The following is a 19,540-nucleotide window of genomic DNA, read 5'->3' as shown; positions in this document are numbered from 1 at the left end:
AGCATTTATCACTACCTGATATTTTTCTTATTAATATATTTATGAGTTGTACTGTTTGTCTCCGCCTATTAAAGAGCGTAACTGCCTGACTTGTTGCTCTATCTCTACAGCACCTAAAATGGTTTCTAACACACAAACAGTTGTTGCTCAATAAATATTTCATAAATAAATTAATAAAAGAGCAAATGAACCAACTGATTAACCATGTGGGAACAAATAGTTATATTTCTTTTTTCTCATCTTATGTCAGACGTTTTCATCCATTCGGAATTTTTAAGTGTAGCTGGGCATGGTGGCTCATGCCCGTAATTCCAGCATGTTGGGAGGCCGAGGCAGGTGGATCACCTGAGGTCAGGAGTTTGAGACCAGCCTGGCCAACATGGTGAAACCCCGTCTCTATTAAAAACACAAAAATTGGCCGGGTGCAGTGGCTCACGCCCATAATCCCAGCACTTTGGGAGGCAGAGGCGGGAGGACCATGAGGTCAGGAGTTTGAGACCAGCCTGGCCAACACAGTGAAACCCTGTCTCTACTAAAAACACAAAAATTAGCTGGGTGTGGTAGCAGGCGCCTGTAATCCCGGCTATTTGGGAGGCTGAGGCAGGAGAATCGCTTGAACCCAGGAGGTGCAGACTGCAGTGAGCCGAGATCACGCCATAGCAGTCTAGCCTGGCAGTGACAGTGAAACTGTGTCTCAAAAAAAAAAAAAAACACAACAACAACAACAACAAAAACCAGATTTTTAAAATATAAAAACTAAAGTGCACTAAACAAAAGTGGACAAATATTTTCATAATCTTGCAGCAGAAAACAACTTTCTCAGGATGATATACAAGACGGAAACCATAAAATACTTTTTGAATACATAAAAAATTTATATGTTTAATAAGGGGAAAACATTGGAAAAGATTGAATTTTAAAAATACTTTTTAACAAAATTCAACATCAGAAGGCCAGGTGCGGTGACTCACGCCTGTAATCCCAGCACTTTGGGAGGCTGAGGCAGGCGGATCACAAGGTCAGGAGATCAAGACTATACTGGCTAACACAATGAAACCCCGTCTCTACTAAAAAAAATAGAAAAAATTAGCCAGGCGTGGTGGCGGGCACCTGCAGTTCCAGCTATTCAGGAGGCTGAGGCAGGAGAATATGTGAATCCAGGAGGCAGAGCTTGCAGTGAGCTGAGATTGTGCCACTGCACTCCAGCCTGGGAGACAGAGCCAGACTCCGTCTCAAAAAAAAGAGAAAGGATTAAAACCAAGAGATACTGTTCTCACCTGTTAAATTGGCAATTATTTTTTTAAAAAAGACAATATCCCATTGTTGACAAAAGGGATAATCTTAGAATCTCTGATATATTGTGGTGGGACAATAAGTGAGTATAACTTTTTTGGAGGACAATTTAGCATACATATATTAAAACAAACACACAGCAGTTCCCTTTCTACAAATGTATACAAAGAATATATTCATGTTCACAAAAGACTTTCAACTTAATACTGACAAAAAAAACTGGTTACAAAATTTTACATAATTTGATACTTTTTTGCTCTAAAAAAAGGTGTATCTGTGCATAGAAAAATACATGGAAGGATATACAGAGAAATGTTAATGATATTCTTTGGATTGTGAGGTTATGGGTAACTTTTATTCATTATGCTCATCTTAATTTAGTGATTTTTAAAATGGAGGAATTATCAAGCACATCCTCTACCCCTCAGAAATGTTATGTGGACATTCTATCAAATAGCCACTCTCGCACCAAGTTGCCACACACATTGTATCTACTGTCTATTCTTAGGACAAGGAATGCAATCATTCTTTCAACTCATTTACTCATTCAACAAACAATAAATATCCATTATATAATGGCAATTTCTTTAAAAGTTTGCTTTTCTAGTACTTTTATCTGTAGTTCTTCAAAATGATAAGTCATTTCTATAAGAAAAGAATTTCACTCCAGAGATCTGAAAGATGAATGCAGGTAAATACAAAATAGCCAGCAATAAACTAATGCTTCCAAATGAATCAGTAGTAACTCACCTCCAATGACTCCAATACAGAAGTATAGTTGCTGTACAGTGTTACAGAAAGAAGCTGCAATCAAGCCACAGCCTGACAAGCAGCCACCAATAATCATGACTATACGACTTCCATATTTATTCACCAGGATACTGCTGATAGGACCTAAAAGATAACCAAAAATGTAGTAATATAAAGGAAACTGCTCCCTCACAAGTATGAATGACAATGAATGACAAATCCTCCAAAATAAACAAGCAGCAATGATAAGAATATTGTTTTCTATAATTACTTCTGAGTCATATGTGTACTAAAATAAAGATGTTAGAAAACATAATTAATTGTGCACGTTCTAAATCTAAAAATACTAGATGAAATTTTACTAAAATACAAAAGACCCGAAGTTATCCTTAATCTTTCTCTTTTATGGCAGGGCAGGCTGAAAACACCTTGGTAATGGATGTTCACAAGGTTCTTGATGTATCTAGGATATGATTAACATATATGCAGAAAGTGGCTGGGCACAGTAGCTCATGCCTGTAATCCCAGCACTTTGGGAGGCTGGGGCAGGTGGATCACCCGAGGTCAGGAGTTCAAGACCAGCCTGGCCAACAAGGTGAAACCCTGTCTCGACTAAAAATACAAAAATTAGCCAGGCACGGTGGCGCGTGCCTGTAATCCCAGCTACTCCAGAGGTTGAGGCAAGAGAATGGCTTGAACCTGGGAGGTGGAGGTTGCAGTGAGCCAAGATCGCGCCACTGCACTCCAGCCTGGGCAATAGAGTGAGACTCTGTCTCAAAAAACAAACAAAACAAAAACATGTTAGTAGAAAGTATGTTCTGTTTTAAATTTCAGACATGCATAGTGATAGGAGACATATAAATGCATCTAGATTTTAGAGTACTTGTATATTATCATAAATGTGGTTTGTGGTGGTGTTTTTTTTTTTTGAGACAGAGTCTCACTCTGTCGCCCAGGCTGGAGTGCAGTGGCCCGATCTCGCTTACTGCAATCTCCGCCTCCCGGGTTCATGCCATTATCTTGCCTCAGCCTCCTGAAAGACAGGGCAGGCGCAGTGGCTCATGCCTGTAATTCCAGCACTTTGGGAGGCCAAGGTGGGTGGATCACCTGAGGTCAGGAGTTCGAGACCAGCCTGACCAACATGGAGAAACCTCATCAGTACTAAAAATACAAAATTAGCTGGGCGTGGTGGCGCATGCCTGTAATTCCAGCTACTCAGGAGGCTGAGGCAGGAGAATCGTTTGAATCCAGGAGGCGGAGGTTGCAGTGAGCCGAGATTGAGCCATTGCACTCCAGCCTGGGCAACAAGAGTGAAACTCCATCTCAAAAACAAACAAACAGCAGTCCCTAAAGCCACACGGCCGCCGACTCCAGGGAGCTGGTGCTTCCAACCGCTGTGCGCCGCTCCTGGGCTGTCGCAGTCTCCCGTTGCCACCGTCATGTCCCGGCCCTCCACGGTGTTGGGTGCCATGGAGATGGGGCGCCACATGGACGCGCCCACCAGCGCCGCAGTCACCCACGCCTTCCTGGAGCACGGCCACACAGAGATAGACACGGCCTTCGTGTACAGCGACGTCCAGTCCGAGACCATCCTGGGTGGCCTGGGGCTCAGGCTGGGCGGCAGCGACTCCAGAGTGAAAATTGATACCAAGGCCAATCCATTGTTTGGGAACTCCCTGAAACCTGACAGTCTCCGGTTCCAGCTGGAGATGTCACTGAAGTGGCTGCAGTGTCCCCGAGTGGACCTCTTCCACCTGCTCATGCCAGACCACAGCACCCCGGTGGAAGAGACACTGCGTGCCCGCCACCAGCTGCACCAGGAGGGCAAGTTCGTGGATCTTGGCCTCTCCAACTATGCCGCCTGGGAAGTGGCCAAGATCTGTACCCTCTGCAAGAGCAACGGCTGGATCCTGTCCACTGTGTACCAGGGCATGTACAATGCCACCACCCAGCAAGTGGAAACGGAGCTCTTCCCCTGCCTCAGGCACTTTGGACTGAGGTTCTATGCCTTCAACCCTCTGGCTGGTGGCCTGCTGACTGGCAAGTACAAGTATGAGGACAAGGATGGGAAACAGCCCATGGGCCGCTTCTTTGGGACTCAGTAGGCAGAGATCTACAGGAATCGCTTCTGGAAGAAGCACCACTGCGATGGCATTGCCCTGGTGGGGAAGACCCTGCAGGCCGTGTATAGCACCAGCGCCCCCAGGATGAGCCAGATGTTGTGGACGCCTTTAATCAAGCCTGGCATTTGGTTGCTCACGAATGTCCCAACTACTATGACAGGACCATCGTTTCTCAGGCTGCCCAAGGCTCTTCTGTAACCTCTTTTGTTTCTCACACTTTCTTTAATTTAGAACTGCCTCAGTAAATTCTTAGGGATGGAAGTATTTGGACAAAAACCTAACAGTAGAGTCATCACCAAATGAAGAATGAAACCTCCTAGGGTGTTGTGTGTTAGTATGTTTGCATTGCTATAAAAGAACACCTGAGACTGGGTCATTTATAAAGAAAACAAACAAACAAAAACAACAACAACAAAAAAAGGAAAAAGACAAAAATGCATGATCATTTTTTCCAAGTTTAGGTGTTGCAATTAGGTAATCTTGATTAAAAAAGAAAAGTTCCTAGTTACATCCAAATTCAGGTACTAAACCAAAAATATCTTTCAGGGGCCAAGTGTGGTGGTGCATGCCTGTAGTCCCAGCTACTCGGGAGGCTGAGGGGAAGAATCACTTGAACCTGGGAGGCAGCAGTTGCAGTGAGATGAGATTGTGCCTGGGCAACAGAGTGAGGTTCTGTCTCAAAAAACAAAAAACAAAAAAAACCCCACCCAAATGTATCCTTCAGAATTACTTGGTTCCATGCCTATATTATTAAGTTTCATGGTAGTACAATTGTGAAAAAAATGCATGCAGGATAAGATTAAATCAGATAACAGTCAACACAACTTGGGTGTAACAACTCAAGAGAATAGGAAATAGAGTATTATCCAAGAAAACCAGACTACATTTCCTCAGCTAACTACATGCATATAAAAATCAGCATTTCTTGTATGTGAGAAAAGGAACCAAATGAAAAGCATTATAAGAAACAAGAAAATATTTTATGCATTTCATGTATCAGTTTTTTGCGACCAGTCTCCCTCTGTCGCTGGAGTGCAGTGGTGCAATCACAGCTCACTGCAGACCCAACCTCCTCGGCTCAAGTGATACTGCCGCCACTGCCTCCAAAAGTGCTGGGATTATAGGTGTAAGCCACTGTGCCTGGCCTTCTCTTCTTACTTGCTATAAATAGGTATAATCTGTAATTTGCCTTTTCCAAATTTTGAAATCTTAATTACAAGAAAGTCTTATCCAAACATAGAGTCTATTTCTAAAAACACATATTGAATGTACATATATCCAGAATATACTAATGATCACATATTGGCATATTCTATTTCCATAAATACTATGAAAAATACTTCAGTTACTTACAGTCTAGTTTTACTATTCAGAGTTGCGGTACAGTATACTAATATTAAAAGGATAGGCTGTAGCCCCAGGGCACCCTATTTTAAATTTTGGTTCCACCATATTCTTGTCTTTGTTTCTCAGAGGTTATTATTAAACTACCTTATAGGATTGTTGAAAGAATAAAAAATTAACTAATATATGTGAGGTGTTTAGTTGGTCCTCAACAAATACTGGCAGTGATCATAATACTGGTGCTTATTTATGATACATGCTTATTTATGCTTTCACATGACACAGACAGAAGGTGCTCTCTTTCCATCTCCATCCATATAGATATAGATGTTATGTACGTATATATATATAAGATAAGCATGTTAAGAAGGAATTAAAGCTTTTGATTATTCATGTGTTTCACAGGACCAAGTCTCTCTAAGGTGCTACATCAAGAACTGGCTGCCGTTGCCGGGCGCAGTGGCTCACGCCTGTAATCCCAGCACTTTGAAAGGCTGAGGTGGGTGGATTACCTGAGGTCAGGTGAGTTCAAGATCAGCCTGGCCAACACTATCTCTACTAAAAATACAAAAACTAGCTGGGCGTAGTGGTACACGCCTGCCGTCCCAGCTACTCAGGAGGCTGTGGCAGGAGAATTGCTTGAACCCAGGAGGCAGAAGTTGCAGTGAGCAGAGATCACGCCACTGTAGTCATAAGACTTTGTACAGTCAGAATTACAAAGATAAATACCAGGCTAGGCATGGTGGCTCATGCCTGTAATCCCAGCACTTTGGGAGGCCAAGGTGGGCAGATTGTTTGAGCCTAGGAGTTCAAGACCAGCCTGGGCAACACTGCGACAACCCATCTCTACAAAAAATACAAAAATTAGCCGAGCGTGGTGGTGCAAGCCTGTAGTCCTAGCTACTTGGCAGGGTGAAGGGGGAGGATCAATCACCTGAGCCCAGGGAAGCTGAGGCTACAGTTAGTGGTGATTGTGCCACTACACTCCAGCCTGAGTGACAGAGTGAGAAACCCTATCTCAAAACAAATAAAGAAATAAATAATAAAAAACTTAAAAAAAGAAAAAAGGATCAGCTTGGGCCATAGAGTGAGACCCCATCTCTACTTAACAAAAATAAAAAATTAGCTGAGCATAGTAGTAGGGCCACCTGCTACTGCGGAAGCTGAGGCAGGAGGATAGTTTGAGCCTAGGTGGCTGAGGCTGCAGGGAGACATGATCATGCCACTGCACTCCTGGTCAATACAGTGAGACCCCGTGTCAAAAAAAAAAGAAAAAAAAATCCCACAAAACAAAGATCAGTATCACCACAATGTTGACTCTGAGGTGGAAGTTAATACTGTAGAAGTTAAAGTTTTTGAAATATTTAAAATTCCAAACCACAGTGTTAAGGTGACCCTTGTGGAACTGATAATATGTAAATTTATACTTTCATGTTTAAAAAAAAAGGAAAAACAAATAAACAAACCAAAAGTAGGCAGGTAAGATCTCCTCCCCGCAAAATATACTTTAACAACCATCACTGTATATCTCTGACCCAAAGCACTAAAAAAGAAAACAAAACCAACCATATCTCAAAACGTATTAGTGTTCAGACTGTGGTCCAAGTGAACAAGTTAAAGGATTATCACAGTTGTAAAAGTGATGAAAACTGTTAGGGGATATACTGTTTAGAAACCAAACAAAACAACCCATTTAGTAAAAATTCTGCAACAAGGTTCATGATAGGCATTTTGTCTTTTAGTGTTATTTCAGGAAGGATGGGCCTAATTAGCTATCATTAAAAATAGAAAGGGGTACAGTTTATAGGCCTATTATAATACAAACTCAAAAAAATGTGCTAGTTATCTCACTAATTGAGTAAGGACAAAGAAGGAACTGTTTCCCCAAAGGAAAGTGTCATGTGAAATTAATAAAACTGACATCACTTACTTTTGATGCAAAACACAAGTGGCTCTCTAGCTCTTTGGTAGCACAGAATAGCAACATGTAAACTTCTGGTTTGTTGTCAACTTAAGAACACACTGAAACCTGGAGTACCTCTGGGTAATATTTATACCAATTTCTTCAAGCCATCATAGTCAAAACCTGATTAAAATCCTGGCAGAATGGAGTTCAAAGCCCACAAAATTATTGGCTCTCAGAAGCTAATGCCCAAAGTCCATTTTGACTTCTCTGAACTTATTTTAAAAAAAACACTACAATTCAGCACTTAGGTTCTTTAATTTGATAGACAAAATAGGCGTATGTTCAAAATGTAAAAGGCACAAAAAGATAAACAGTGGAAACATAAGTCTTCCTACTCCTGTTCCCAGTCACCCAGTTTCTCTCTTTCCATGGCAGCCAGTTACCTGTTTCTTCTGTACGATTTAATTACAGGCTTAATGAAATTATGATTTCAACTGCTTACTCCTGTTTCATGATCATATATTATTGTCTCAAAAGGATTATAAACTTCTCAAAGGAAGGGATCAGTGTTTTCTGTCACTCACAACACCTAGCCCAGTGCTGAATATATTCATAGAACTTGACAGATATTGGTTGAATCTGGCACCACCTTAGCAGCCTAAGGCTTAGTTATTTATAGTTGAAACCTAGAATCATTACATTGGCTTGAAACAGTATTTTAGATGATGTTAAGTGAGCAACTTACTTCCTACATTTCCTTTACAATATGCCAAAAAAAAAAAAAAGAGAGAAATAAATGGTAAAATTTAAGTTTAGGGTGCAGCTGAAATGCTTTTAGGACTCATAACATCGCAAGTAATACGGAGGAGGTTTTTTCAGTTAATTCTAACATCATATAAAAATTTTACCTGAGACTTTGAACCATGCCATTCAGGCTAGTCTGATTTATTTTAATCCTCCCAACATCAATTTTTAAAAATCTATACTTATGTTTACATTTCAAGAGTCTAGCAGGGATCAACAAAAAGAACCAGTTGTGCATACATCATTTTTATAACAGTCTTTTAAGCTCAATGATACATCAGTTGGAGCAAATCAAGGTCCCTCACAATTTTCTCATTTCTGTTTTGAAATACTATAGTTTACTATAGCAAGAGTTGCTATTGTTATCAGGAATGAAAAATGTGACTCTAAACACCAAACTTTAAGAAATAACATTTCAAAACATCTCACTGAATAAGACGTTTTTTTTTTTTTTAAGTTACCTAATACAGACACTCTGGCTGCTTCATGAAAATTAAAAGAGCAGGCCTTAATGGGTACTTACCTCCACCATACATGACAGCCAACATTATGGAGGATATCCATGACACTTCGCTGGTGGTGGCATGGAATATACCTTCAATTTCTTTGAAGAAGACAGTAATTGATTTGGGAAATGCATAAGAGAAGCCGATGGAAATGAAAGCTCCAATTACCACTGCCCAGCCCCAGCCTCCATCTGGGGGGGTGTATCCAACTGGACCTCCAACTGCTGGTGGCATTTTAAGTGTAGATAAATTCCAAAATGCAGGTCAAATCCAAATATCTGAAAGATATAAAATTAAAATAGTATGTCAATATAAGGCACACCTATAAAACTCTTTTGTGAAATAAGAAATATAGCCAGGCATGGTGGATCATGCCTATTAGTAATCCCAGCTACTTGGGAGGTTAAGGCAGGAGGATCATTTGAGGCCAGGAGTTCAAGACAGCCTGGCAACACAGATCCTGTGTCTAAGAAAATTTTTAAAATTAGCTGGGTATGGTGGAGCATGCCTATAGTCCCAGCTACTTAGAAGGCTGAGGCAGGAGGATCACTTGTACCCAGGAGTTTGAGACCACCCTGGGCAACATAAGTAGACCCAACTTTACAAAAAAATTAAAAAATTAGCCAGACATGGTGGTGCGTGTCTGTGGTCCCAGTTACTCAGGAGGCTGAGTTGGGAGGATCACTTGAACCTGGGAGGTAGTGGCTGCAGTGAGCTGTGATTGCGCCACTGCACTGCAACCTGGGTGAAAGAGCAAGACCCTGTCTCAATAAATACATAAATAAATTGGTAAACAAGAGACCTGATGAGATTCCAGGTTGGTCATTGCATCCATGTGCAGGGAGGATAGCATACCCTAATTCCACGGGGGAAGAGGCCCCTGTACTTGGGGACCCTTCCAGATTTCACCCTATGTACTTCTTCATCTGGCTTTCGTATGTATCCTTTAAAGTATCCTTTATAATAAACCGGCAAACATAAATAAGCGTTTCCTTGAGTTCTGTGAGCCTTCCTAGCAAATTAATCAAACCCAAGGAGAGGGTACTGGTAACCCGATTTATAGCTGGTGAGTCACAAGTACAGGTGACAACCTACTACTTACGTATGATTGGCGTGTGAAGTAAGGGCCCCAGTCTTGTGCAACTGAGTCCTTAACCTGCAATCTAACTCCAGGTAGTTGAAGTCAAAATTGAATTGAATTACGGGATACCCAGTTGGTGTCTCCTACAATTGCTTGGTGTATGTGGGGGAAAAAAAACCCCCACACATCTGGTTGCAGTAGTGTTTTGTGATGTGCTGAGTGTTGATTGTGTAAGAGGAAAAAAAAGTGTTTTTCTCCTTCAGAACTTTACACCTAGCTCTCGAGTAAATGATTTTTTTTTAATGTTACTTATCCAATAGACATTATCTTCTTTTAAAGACATTATCAGAAAAAGTTTTAGAGTCATAGTATTACCCATAATTTTTTGTAGCTTAAAGGAAAATAGCTTCTCGCCACTTAAGAAATCATAATTGAAATAAACCCTTTTCAATAAATCAGTTAACATCATAATTCCTTAAATTACTATAGATAACCAAAAGCCCCATTTGACTTATCTGCTTAACCTAAGATAACAGATAATACATAACCTACAAACACTTTAGTTGGTTTTTTTTTTTTTTTTTTTTGAGACAGAGTCTCACTCTGCCGCCTGGGCTGGAGTGCAATGGCGAGATCTTGGCTCACTACAACCTCTGCCTCCCAGGCGGTTCTCCTGCCGCAGCCTCCTGAGTAGCTGGGACTACAGGCACACGCCATCACCTCTGACTGATTTTTGTATTTTTAGTAGAGACAGGGTTTGGCCATGTTGGCCAGGCTGGTCTCGAACTCCTGACCTCAGGTGATCCACCCAAAGTGCTGGGATTACAGGCGTGAGCCACCACGCCCAGCCCCAACACTATAGGTTTTAATATAGCCTTTATAAGTTTTTTACCTTTTCCAAAACATATTCTTCCATATTTTCTTTTCACATTCTCTTATTTATGGCTGACTTAACGTACTAGGAAGTGGGTGCCTGACTCACTAGATATGTAGCAATTTACAAAAAAATAAGACAATTCTGAACACTGAAAATTTTCACTTAACAGGCTGGGGAACTATCTCAGAAAAGTTTCCTTTTATCTAATAGCTTTGATTCAGGGTATTTTTCCCCATTATATGACAAGAAACTCCTAAACAACAGCTAGCCAATACAGTTAAAATCAGAAATATATATATGATGTCAAAAGATGGTAGTTTTAGGCCAGACGCAGTGGCTCACGCCTGTAATCCCAGCACTTTGGGAGGCAGAGGTGGGTGGATCACCTGCGATCAGTTCTAAACCAACCTTACCAATATGGTGAAACCCCATTTCTACTAAAAATACAAAAATTAGCCAGGCATGGTGGCATGCAACTGTAATGCCAAGTACTAGTGAGGCTCAGACAGGAGAATCCTTGAACCCGGGAGGCGGAGGTTGCAGTGAGCCGAGATCACGCCATTGCACTCCAGTCTGGGTGACAGAGTAATACTCTGTTCTCAAAAAAAAAAAAAAAAAAAGTACTTTTAAATCAAAGATAACCCCTTTGTCTTGAATTCACTTAGTACTAATGAATAATGAATAGCATGGTTAGAAAATGTAACCTCCTGTTACATTTTCTAATAAGATTTTAATAAGGGGCAGGTGGGAGTGAGAGTTTGGTGGTAGGTTACCTGTTTTCTCATGAAGGTCTCCTTTACTTTAAGCCAACTTCCACCCTATATTACAACTTATCCTGTATGTTAGCAGGTACATTTCAAAGTACTTCCACTCAGACTATATTACAGCAATGAATACAGGTCAGAGATGACAAGTTCACTCTTGACTACCATGTTCTTTAGTCTATGACACAAACGCTTCTTCATAATATTAGTACTCAACTCCAAAACACTGTTCCTTCCAACCCCTATGAACACTTCAAATACAATTCAGGACACTGGATGTTGTGGGAGTATGATGAAAATAGCTCCATACAGGAAGTTTCCTGAAAAGCAAGGATATACTCACCACTTATACACAACATTCTACTATAGGTTCTAGCCAGTGCGTGCAGGCAAGAAAAAGAAACAAAAGGCATAAAGAATGGAAAAGAAGAAATAAAATAGGCCAGGTGCAGTGGCTCACACTTATAATCCCAACGCTTTGGAAGACCAATGTGAGAGAATCGTTTGGGGACAAAAATTCAAGCACAGCCTGGACAACATAGCGAGACCCTACCTCTACATACGTTGTTTAAAAATTGGGTGTGGTGGTACACATCTGTAGTCCTAGCTACTTGGGAAGCTGAGGTGGGAGGATCACTTGAGCCCAGGAGTTTGAGGTTACAGTGACCTATGATCATGCTGCTGCACTCCAGAGCAAGACCTTGTCTCGGCCAGGCATGGTGGCTCACACCTGTAATCCCAGCACTTTGGGAGGCTGAGGTGGGCAGATCATGAGGTAAGGAATCCAAAACCAGCCTGGTCAACATGGTGAAACCCCGTCTCTACTAAAGATACAAAAAATTAGCCAGGCATGGTGGTATGTGCCAGCTACTTGGGAGGTTGAGGCAGGAGAATCACTTGAACCCAGGAGGCAGAGGTTGCAGTGAGCTGAGATTGCACCACTGCACTCCAGCCTGGGTGACAGGGGGAGACTCCGTCTCAAAAACAAAAAAAAAAGTCTGTCTCTAAAAAATAAATAATAAATAAATAAAGTTGTTTTTATTCAGATGACAGATATGTATAAAGAAAACCCTAAGGAACATCAAATAAGTGAATTTGACTAGGTCTTAGGATACAACATCAATACACAAAAATCAATTGTATTTCTATATACTAACAATGAACAATCCAAATATGAAAACATTTTTAAATGCTATTGTAAATGGTAAACTATATAGAAATAAATCTCACAAAAGATGCATGAGATATGTACACTGAAAACTATAATACTGAGAAGTTAAAATAGATAACCTATGCTCTCGGACTTAAAGACTCAATATTTAAATCAAGCAAAGATTTCTGAAGGAACATGAAGAAACAACTATAAAAAAAGTTGGCCAGGTGCAGTGGCTCACGCCTGTAATCCCAGCACTTTGGGAGACTGAGGCGGGCGGATCACGAGGTCAGGAGTTTGAGATCAACCTGGCCGTCTCTACTAAAAATACAAAAATTAGCTGGGTGTGGTGGCACATGCCTGTAGTCCCAGCTACTCGGGAGGCTGAGGCAAGAGAATTGCTCGCTTGAACCCGGGAGGCGGAGGTTGCAGTGAGCTGAGATCACGCCACTGCAGTCCAGCATGGCCGACAGAGGGAGACTGTGTCTCAAAAAAAAAAAAAAAAAAAAAAAAAATGCAAATTAAAATCACAATCTAATACATACCTACTAAAAATAAGACAGATAATTCCACGACTTTGTGGGGTTATGAAGCCAATGGAACTCTCATATTGCTGATGTTACAGTCCCTTGGAACACATTTTGGCAGTTCCTTATAAAGTTATAGATACATTTAACATATGAGCTAGCCTCAGGTATCACCCAGGATTTATATAAAAATTCTCTAGCAGCTTGATGCATAATAGCCAAAACCTGAAAACAACCCAATGTCCATCAACAAATGAATGGATAAACAATGGTACAGACATATAATAGAATACTACTCAGCAATAAAAAGGAACTACTGACGCATGCAATAACATGGATGAATTGTAAAAGCATTCTGTTAAGTAGGAAAAAAAGCTAGACAGAAGATAGTATTCTATATGGTCACATTTATATTAAATTCTAGAAAAGGCAAAATTCTAGCACAGGTTGAGCATTTCTCTAATCTGAAAATATGAAACCCAAAATCTGAAACTTTCTGAACACCAGCATGATGCTCAAAGAAAATGCTCATTGGAACATTTTGAATTTTGGATTTTTGGATTAGGGATGTTCAACTGCTTAAGTAACTGCAAATATTCCAAAATCTGAAAAAGTCTGAAATCCAAAACACATTTCATCCCAAGCATTTTAGATAAGGGATAGAAAACAGATCAGTGGCCACCAGCGGTTGGGGAGAGGAGACTGACTGCAAAGCGGTATGAGATAACTTTTAGGGTAATGGAAATACTTTATTATCATGATGGTGACAGTTACTCATCAAAGTATACATTCAAGTTAGTAAATTTTATTATGTCAATTATACCTCAATAAAGCTGATCAAAACCCCCAAAAAGTCCAAGGACAGTGACAAGGGGAATAAAATTTGTTCTGTGGCACAGGGAGACAATACAGAAGCAAAAGGAGAGGGCAGGCAAACTTCTTTGTCTTGGTTATCTAGATGGTTAAAAGAAAGAGGAAGAAGACAAAGATGAGGATAAAGAAAAGGAGACAAGAGGAGGATAGAAGATTCTTCTGAGAATTCACAACTCAGGCCAGTGTGAGCTCATGCTTGGCAGGGGATTATCTGTAGAAAATCTTTGTTGTTCTTCCAGAGATACATTATACTTGATTTTGCTAGCAAAGATTTCCCACAAACAAAAGCCTGTCAAACATAAGCTCACAATAGTGAACACATCAAGAACCAATTAACCGTGAGTAAATGCAATGCCAATCCAACACAGTCGGATTAGATGCTCAGGAACTATAGGCATAGGAATATGAATATTTAAATGACTAAAGACATAAAACAAGGCATTTAAAACATTAGAGAAAATTGTGTCTTTCTCTAAAATTATGTCTTTCTCTAAAAAAGATCCATAGAAGAAGATTAATTGATTTGAAATAGAACTAGAAATGGAAAGTAAAGTTGGCCGGGCATGGTGGCTTGTGCCTGTAATCCCAGTACTTTGGGAGGCCGAGGAGGGTGGATCACCTGAGGTCAGGAGTTCGAGACCAGCCTGGCCAACATGGTGAAACCCCATCTCTACTAAAAATACAAAAATTAGCCAGGCGTGGTGGCACATGCCTGTAATTCCAGTTACTTGGGAGGCTGAGGCAGGAGAATCACTTGAACCTGGGAGGCAGAGGTTGCAGTGAGCTGAGATTGCACCACTGCACTCCAGCCTGGTGACAGAGCAAGACTCCGTTTCAAAAAAAAAAAAGTAAAGTCAATGAAATTAATAACAGGTTAACTAGAAGATAGGACGTAGCTATATACAGAGTCAGTAAACCTTAAGAATATGTTTGAAGAAATTAGTCAGAATTCAGGGGAGAGTGTCATTCTGAAGCTATGAACGAAAGGTTTTAGAATGGGAGGATCTGACATTTATCTAATGGGACTTTGGAAAAAGAGAATAGAGAATGGAGAAGAGGCAACTGTCTGGGTAAATGACTAAGGGTTAATGACTAAGGATATTATAGACTTGATGAACAATATAAATCCTCAGTTTGAGAAAACAAGATAAAGAGAAAAATCTTAGAAGACAACTATTTAGAAAATACAGATGACTCAGCTAACAAATATTCATACTGACAAAACAGTCTTCCTGACAATTTTGAAAAATTCTCACCTATTACGTCTTCAAATATTGCTTCTCCCCCATTCTCTCTTTTCACTTTTCTGAGACTCCAACTGGATATGGGTTGGACCTTCCCATGCTTTCTACTCTCTTACTCTCCCTTCCATGCTGTCATATTATCATTCATTCCTTTGTTTCTCTGAACTTCATTCTGGATGGTTTCTTCTGTACTTTAGCTGTGTTTGGCACTAAAGATTAAGGTGATGTCACTTATGGGAAATAGCTGGCCAGTCTTCATTTTCAAACCAATCAGGTAAAAGAGATTTCCATTAAACAAAAGCACACTTCTTCATTTTAATTGAAATAAATCTGTTGATACACATCTCTGTGATACATATCTCATTTTTATAATTCTAACTTAGAAAATAGAGAAGGCAGCTGGGGGCAGTGGCTCATGCCTGTAATCCCAACACTTTGGGAGGCCGAGGCGGGTGGATCACTTGAGGTCAGGAGTTCGAGATCTGCCTGGTCAAAATGGTGAAACCCCATTTCTACTAAAAATACAAAAATTAGCTGGGCATGGCGGCAGGCACCTGTAATCCCAGCTACTTGGGAGGCTGAGGCAGGAGAATTGCTTGACTCTGGGAGACAGAGGTTGCTCAGTCTGGGCGAACAGCAAGACTCTGTCTCAAAAAAAAAAAAAGGAGAAGGCAGGAGTTGGTTGTCCAGATGAAATATTTTTCAATATTCTCCAATATTTCTGACCTAACCCCTTTTTGGATTTCTATCATGGGACTCTTTCTAGGACTATGTATTCTGGAATTTTCCCTTCCTTTGAGATTTTTATTGCTTAGGACAGTGAACCACCATAAGAAATGGGATGAATAAGAGATGAACCTCTCTTTTATAGTGGGAGTAAAAGTCTTTTGGATAATTCAAGTTGGAAAAGAAAAAGTAGAGATCAGGCATCATTCTCAAGAGGTAATTTTTAGCTAAGGTTATCTCTCAACCTGAGGATGTGCAGAATAATTCCCTCAAAAATATAACCCAGTTTAAAAATTGAAGGTCTTTGTCCTAGGGCATTTCATCTACCTAGGATTTGGGTGAGATAAAAATATTTACAAGTTAAGGTTTCCTAAAATTTCTACTGGAATGAATATGATTAAAAGCTATTTAACAGGTCAGCTCTGCTAACAGAAACAGCCTGAATTCTAAAATGATGTTAAATGAAACTGCTGCAGGCATTGATTTTATGAGTTTTTTTCTTCTTCTAAGTATGAAAAAAGAGAACACTTAAAAAATTTCAAAGAACCACTAAAAAGATTAATTCATCTCAGAATATTTACACACATAGAACACCCACACACAGACAGTAGGGCTGTTTAACACATCAAGCTCTGACTAGAACAGCTAATACGTGCTGGACGTGATTAAACTTTGAGTTTAGCTGCCAGCTATGATTTGTCCCAATTAAAGCAGTTACAATTTTTAGTCACTAAAGCTTGCCTCATCAAGTTAATACCTTATTCCATAGTGCCAAAATTAGATTTAAAGCCTCAAGAAACTTTAGAAAAATTTAAAAGGAAATAAGAAAGTATAAGAAATAAGAGCATGCAAAATCATTATGAAAAACAGAACACTTCAAAAAACCACACACAGATTCAACACAATTCTGCCACCGCCTGACAAATGGCTATCCCTGTTAACTTAAAAATACTGATGGTACATAACTGAAAAAAAAAAAAGTCAGTTAATATTATCTAAGCATATTATTTCCTTTTAAACTGGCAAATTTTAGCTATAAACAGAAAGGCTCATTCATAAAGTAAATTATGAGAGCAGTCCCCCTTGCAGAGTACTCAGAGTTCCCTTGAGAAAACAGAGCACATGCATTCTTTGTATGCTAAAGCCCAGAGGCTAAAAGGGACTAAAGTTTAAGATTTTAATCCTTACAATGTGCACAGTAGCTTTCCTATCAGCTTAGCTATTACTGCCCAAGAGTGATGGGGAGACTAAAAAACAAAGTGATAGGGTAACAAGAAAAATTCTTCATCAATTCATCTTGTAAAGGATGATAGAAAACAATAACCCTAACTTTTCTTGGCAATGACGGTGATAAGAATCACCTTCTAGATTTTCTGATTTTTTTTTTCTCATAACTCATGAATTGTGCTAGTAAACTAATCTGGAAAGCTGAAGCTGTGCTCCATACCTGCCATGTCCTTGCCCCACTCCCAAAGAGAAGAGCTACAAAAGCCTTGAAAATAGTATTCATGATGTTCTGTACACTTTCCTCATCAACATTTAAAACAAAGCCACTGTCTTTTCCTAAAATGACAACGACCAGTTTGTGAATTTAAAAGAAGCAGAAAGTATCTTAAAACCAGTAACCTTAAAAATAATCCGTTAATAAGTGTAAACTAGTTTTAGGTTTCAAACACATGGAAACATTCAAATCCAGAAAGGCTGATTTCCTGAAGCTATTGCTGCTAAAGTAGATAACCTGTTGCTTGCTGTAACTAGCCCTAATCCAGCTTCATGGTTTACAGAACCACCTGTCCCAAGTTAACTCCCAAGATTCAAAGTCTAGGAAACCTCACTTTCTTTTCTTTTCCACTTTGAAACCGAATACATTGAGGAAACAAAAACAATGAAAAAATCAAGCAGAAAGCGCCAGTCAAAGAAGGAATATACCTACTGGATCTGGCTAGCCAACACTCAGCAATTATGAAATGCATAATTTTGATCAAACTGCATATAAAGAATCTTAAAAAATATAAACCTGTCTCTGCAAACTTCCAACTCTCTTTACCTACCCTGCCATTCTGGGAAAATCTTATCCACATTACAAGAAGTTAAATATATTATGCTTATAAGAGAAATTAACAACTTGCTAACTAGAACGCTTAAAGAAGGATTTTAGGCCTATCTTTCAGAATTCTGTTTATGATAATTGATTTTAGACCTTGCTTTTAATTCATATTTATAATCCCTAAAAAAATCAATATTTTAGTTAATAATTTCCAGTTGAAAATTATTTACATAGACCACTCTACCAATAAATAGAAAGCATTTCTTTTTTTCTTTCTTTCTTTTTTTTTTTTTTTTGAGATGGAGTCTCGCCCTGTCGCCCAGGCTGGAGTGCAATGGCGCGATCTCAGCTCACTGCAACCTCCGCCATCTGGGTTCAAACGATTCTCCTGCCTCAGCCTCCTCAGTAGCTGGGATTACAGGCACACGCCACCATGCCCAGTTTTTTTTTTAACTTTTAGTAGAGACAGCGTTTTACCATGTTGGCCAGGCTTGTCTCAAACTCCTGACCTCGTGATCCACTCGCCTCAGCCTCCCAAAGTGCTGGGATTACAGGCATGAGCCACCGTGCCCGGCCAACGTATTTCTTTTTTAAGATAGCAGATCTCCAAAGAACAAGAGTTGGCAAGGATGTGGAGAAAAGGAAACCCATGTACACTGTTGGAGGGAATATAAACTGGTGTAGCTGTTATGGAAAACAATATGAAGATTCTTCAAAAAATTAAAAATACAATTACCATTTGATATAGCAGTCATACTTCTGGGTATGTATCCAAAGGAACTGAAATCTGGATCTCAAAGAGATTACCTGCACACTCCCATGTTCTTTGCAGCATTTTTCACAATAGCCAAGACATGGAAGCAACCTAAATGTCCATCTACGGAGGAACAGATTAAGAAAATGTGGAAAATACATATAATTGCTCGTCGCCCAGGCTGGAGTGCAATGGCGTGATATCGGCTCACTGCAACCTCTGCCTCCCAGGTTCAAGCGATTCTCCTGCTTCAGCCTCCTGAGTAGCTGGGATTACAAGCGTGTGCCACCACGCCGGGCTAATTTTTGTGTTATTAGTAGGAAGGGGTTTCACCATGTTGGCCAGGCTGGTCTTGAACTACTGACCTCAGGTGATCCACCCACCTCGGCCTCCCAAAGTGTTGGGATTACAGGCATTAGCCACCGTGCCCTGCATTTGTCAGCTTTTTAAAATGAGTTATGTATTATTTCTTTCATCATTCTAAATAAAAACTCAGCTTCATACTCCCTCCACTCCCTGCCCCCACCCCCCGGCACAAAAAGACAACAAATCTCAAAGTTTTTGTTCCAAGGCAATCTTAAGCAGAAATGTATTTGGAAAAGGGAGTATTTTAATAGCATTTTCAGATAATTGAGGATATTCCTCTTTGATACTACACCAAAACCTGATGGGTGAATTTTTTTTTTTTTTTTTTTTTTTTTAAAGACAGTGTCTCGCTCTGTCACCCAGGCTGGAGTGCAGTGGTGCAGTGCCTCACTGTAGCTCCTG

General features: G+C 40.0%; 1 protein-coding gene and 1 pseudogene across 2 annotated transcripts in view; one reads left to right on the top strand and one right to left on the bottom strand.

Moving 5' to 3' along the window:
- The window catches only part of SLC16A1 (solute carrier family 16 member 1), a 48,158-nt gene that overhangs the window by 8,700 nt on the left and 19,918 nt on the right, over window positions 1-19,540 (bottom strand). Inside the window, exons 2-3 of one of the 2 annotated variants that reach the window (XM_030824820.1) lie at window positions 8,744-9,004; window positions 2,044-2,187 (exon numbers count right to left, since the gene is read on the bottom strand). In XM_030824820.1, the coding sequence (XP_030680680.1) occupies window positions 2,044-2,187; window positions 8,744-8,960 (361 nt within the window). In that variant the 5' untranslated portion in view covers window positions 8,961-9,004. Of the gene's footprint in view, window positions 1-2,043; window positions 2,188-8,743; window positions 9,075-19,540 lie in introns of those variants that run through there. The other variant, XM_030824821.1, reaches the window with a different exon arrangement.
- On the top strand, window positions 3,316-4,762 carry LOC105738415 (annotated as a pseudogene).

The sequence above is a fragment of the Nomascus leucogenys genome, chromosome 12, assembly GCF_006542625.1.
Source record: "Nomascus leucogenys isolate Asia chromosome 12, Asia_NLE_v1, whole genome shotgun sequence".
NCBI lineage: Eukaryota > Metazoa > Chordata > Mammalia > Primates > Hylobatidae > Nomascus > Nomascus leucogenys.
The sequence above is the reverse complement of the archived record's forward strand: the minus strand, read 5'-3'. Positions and strand labels throughout refer to the sequence as shown.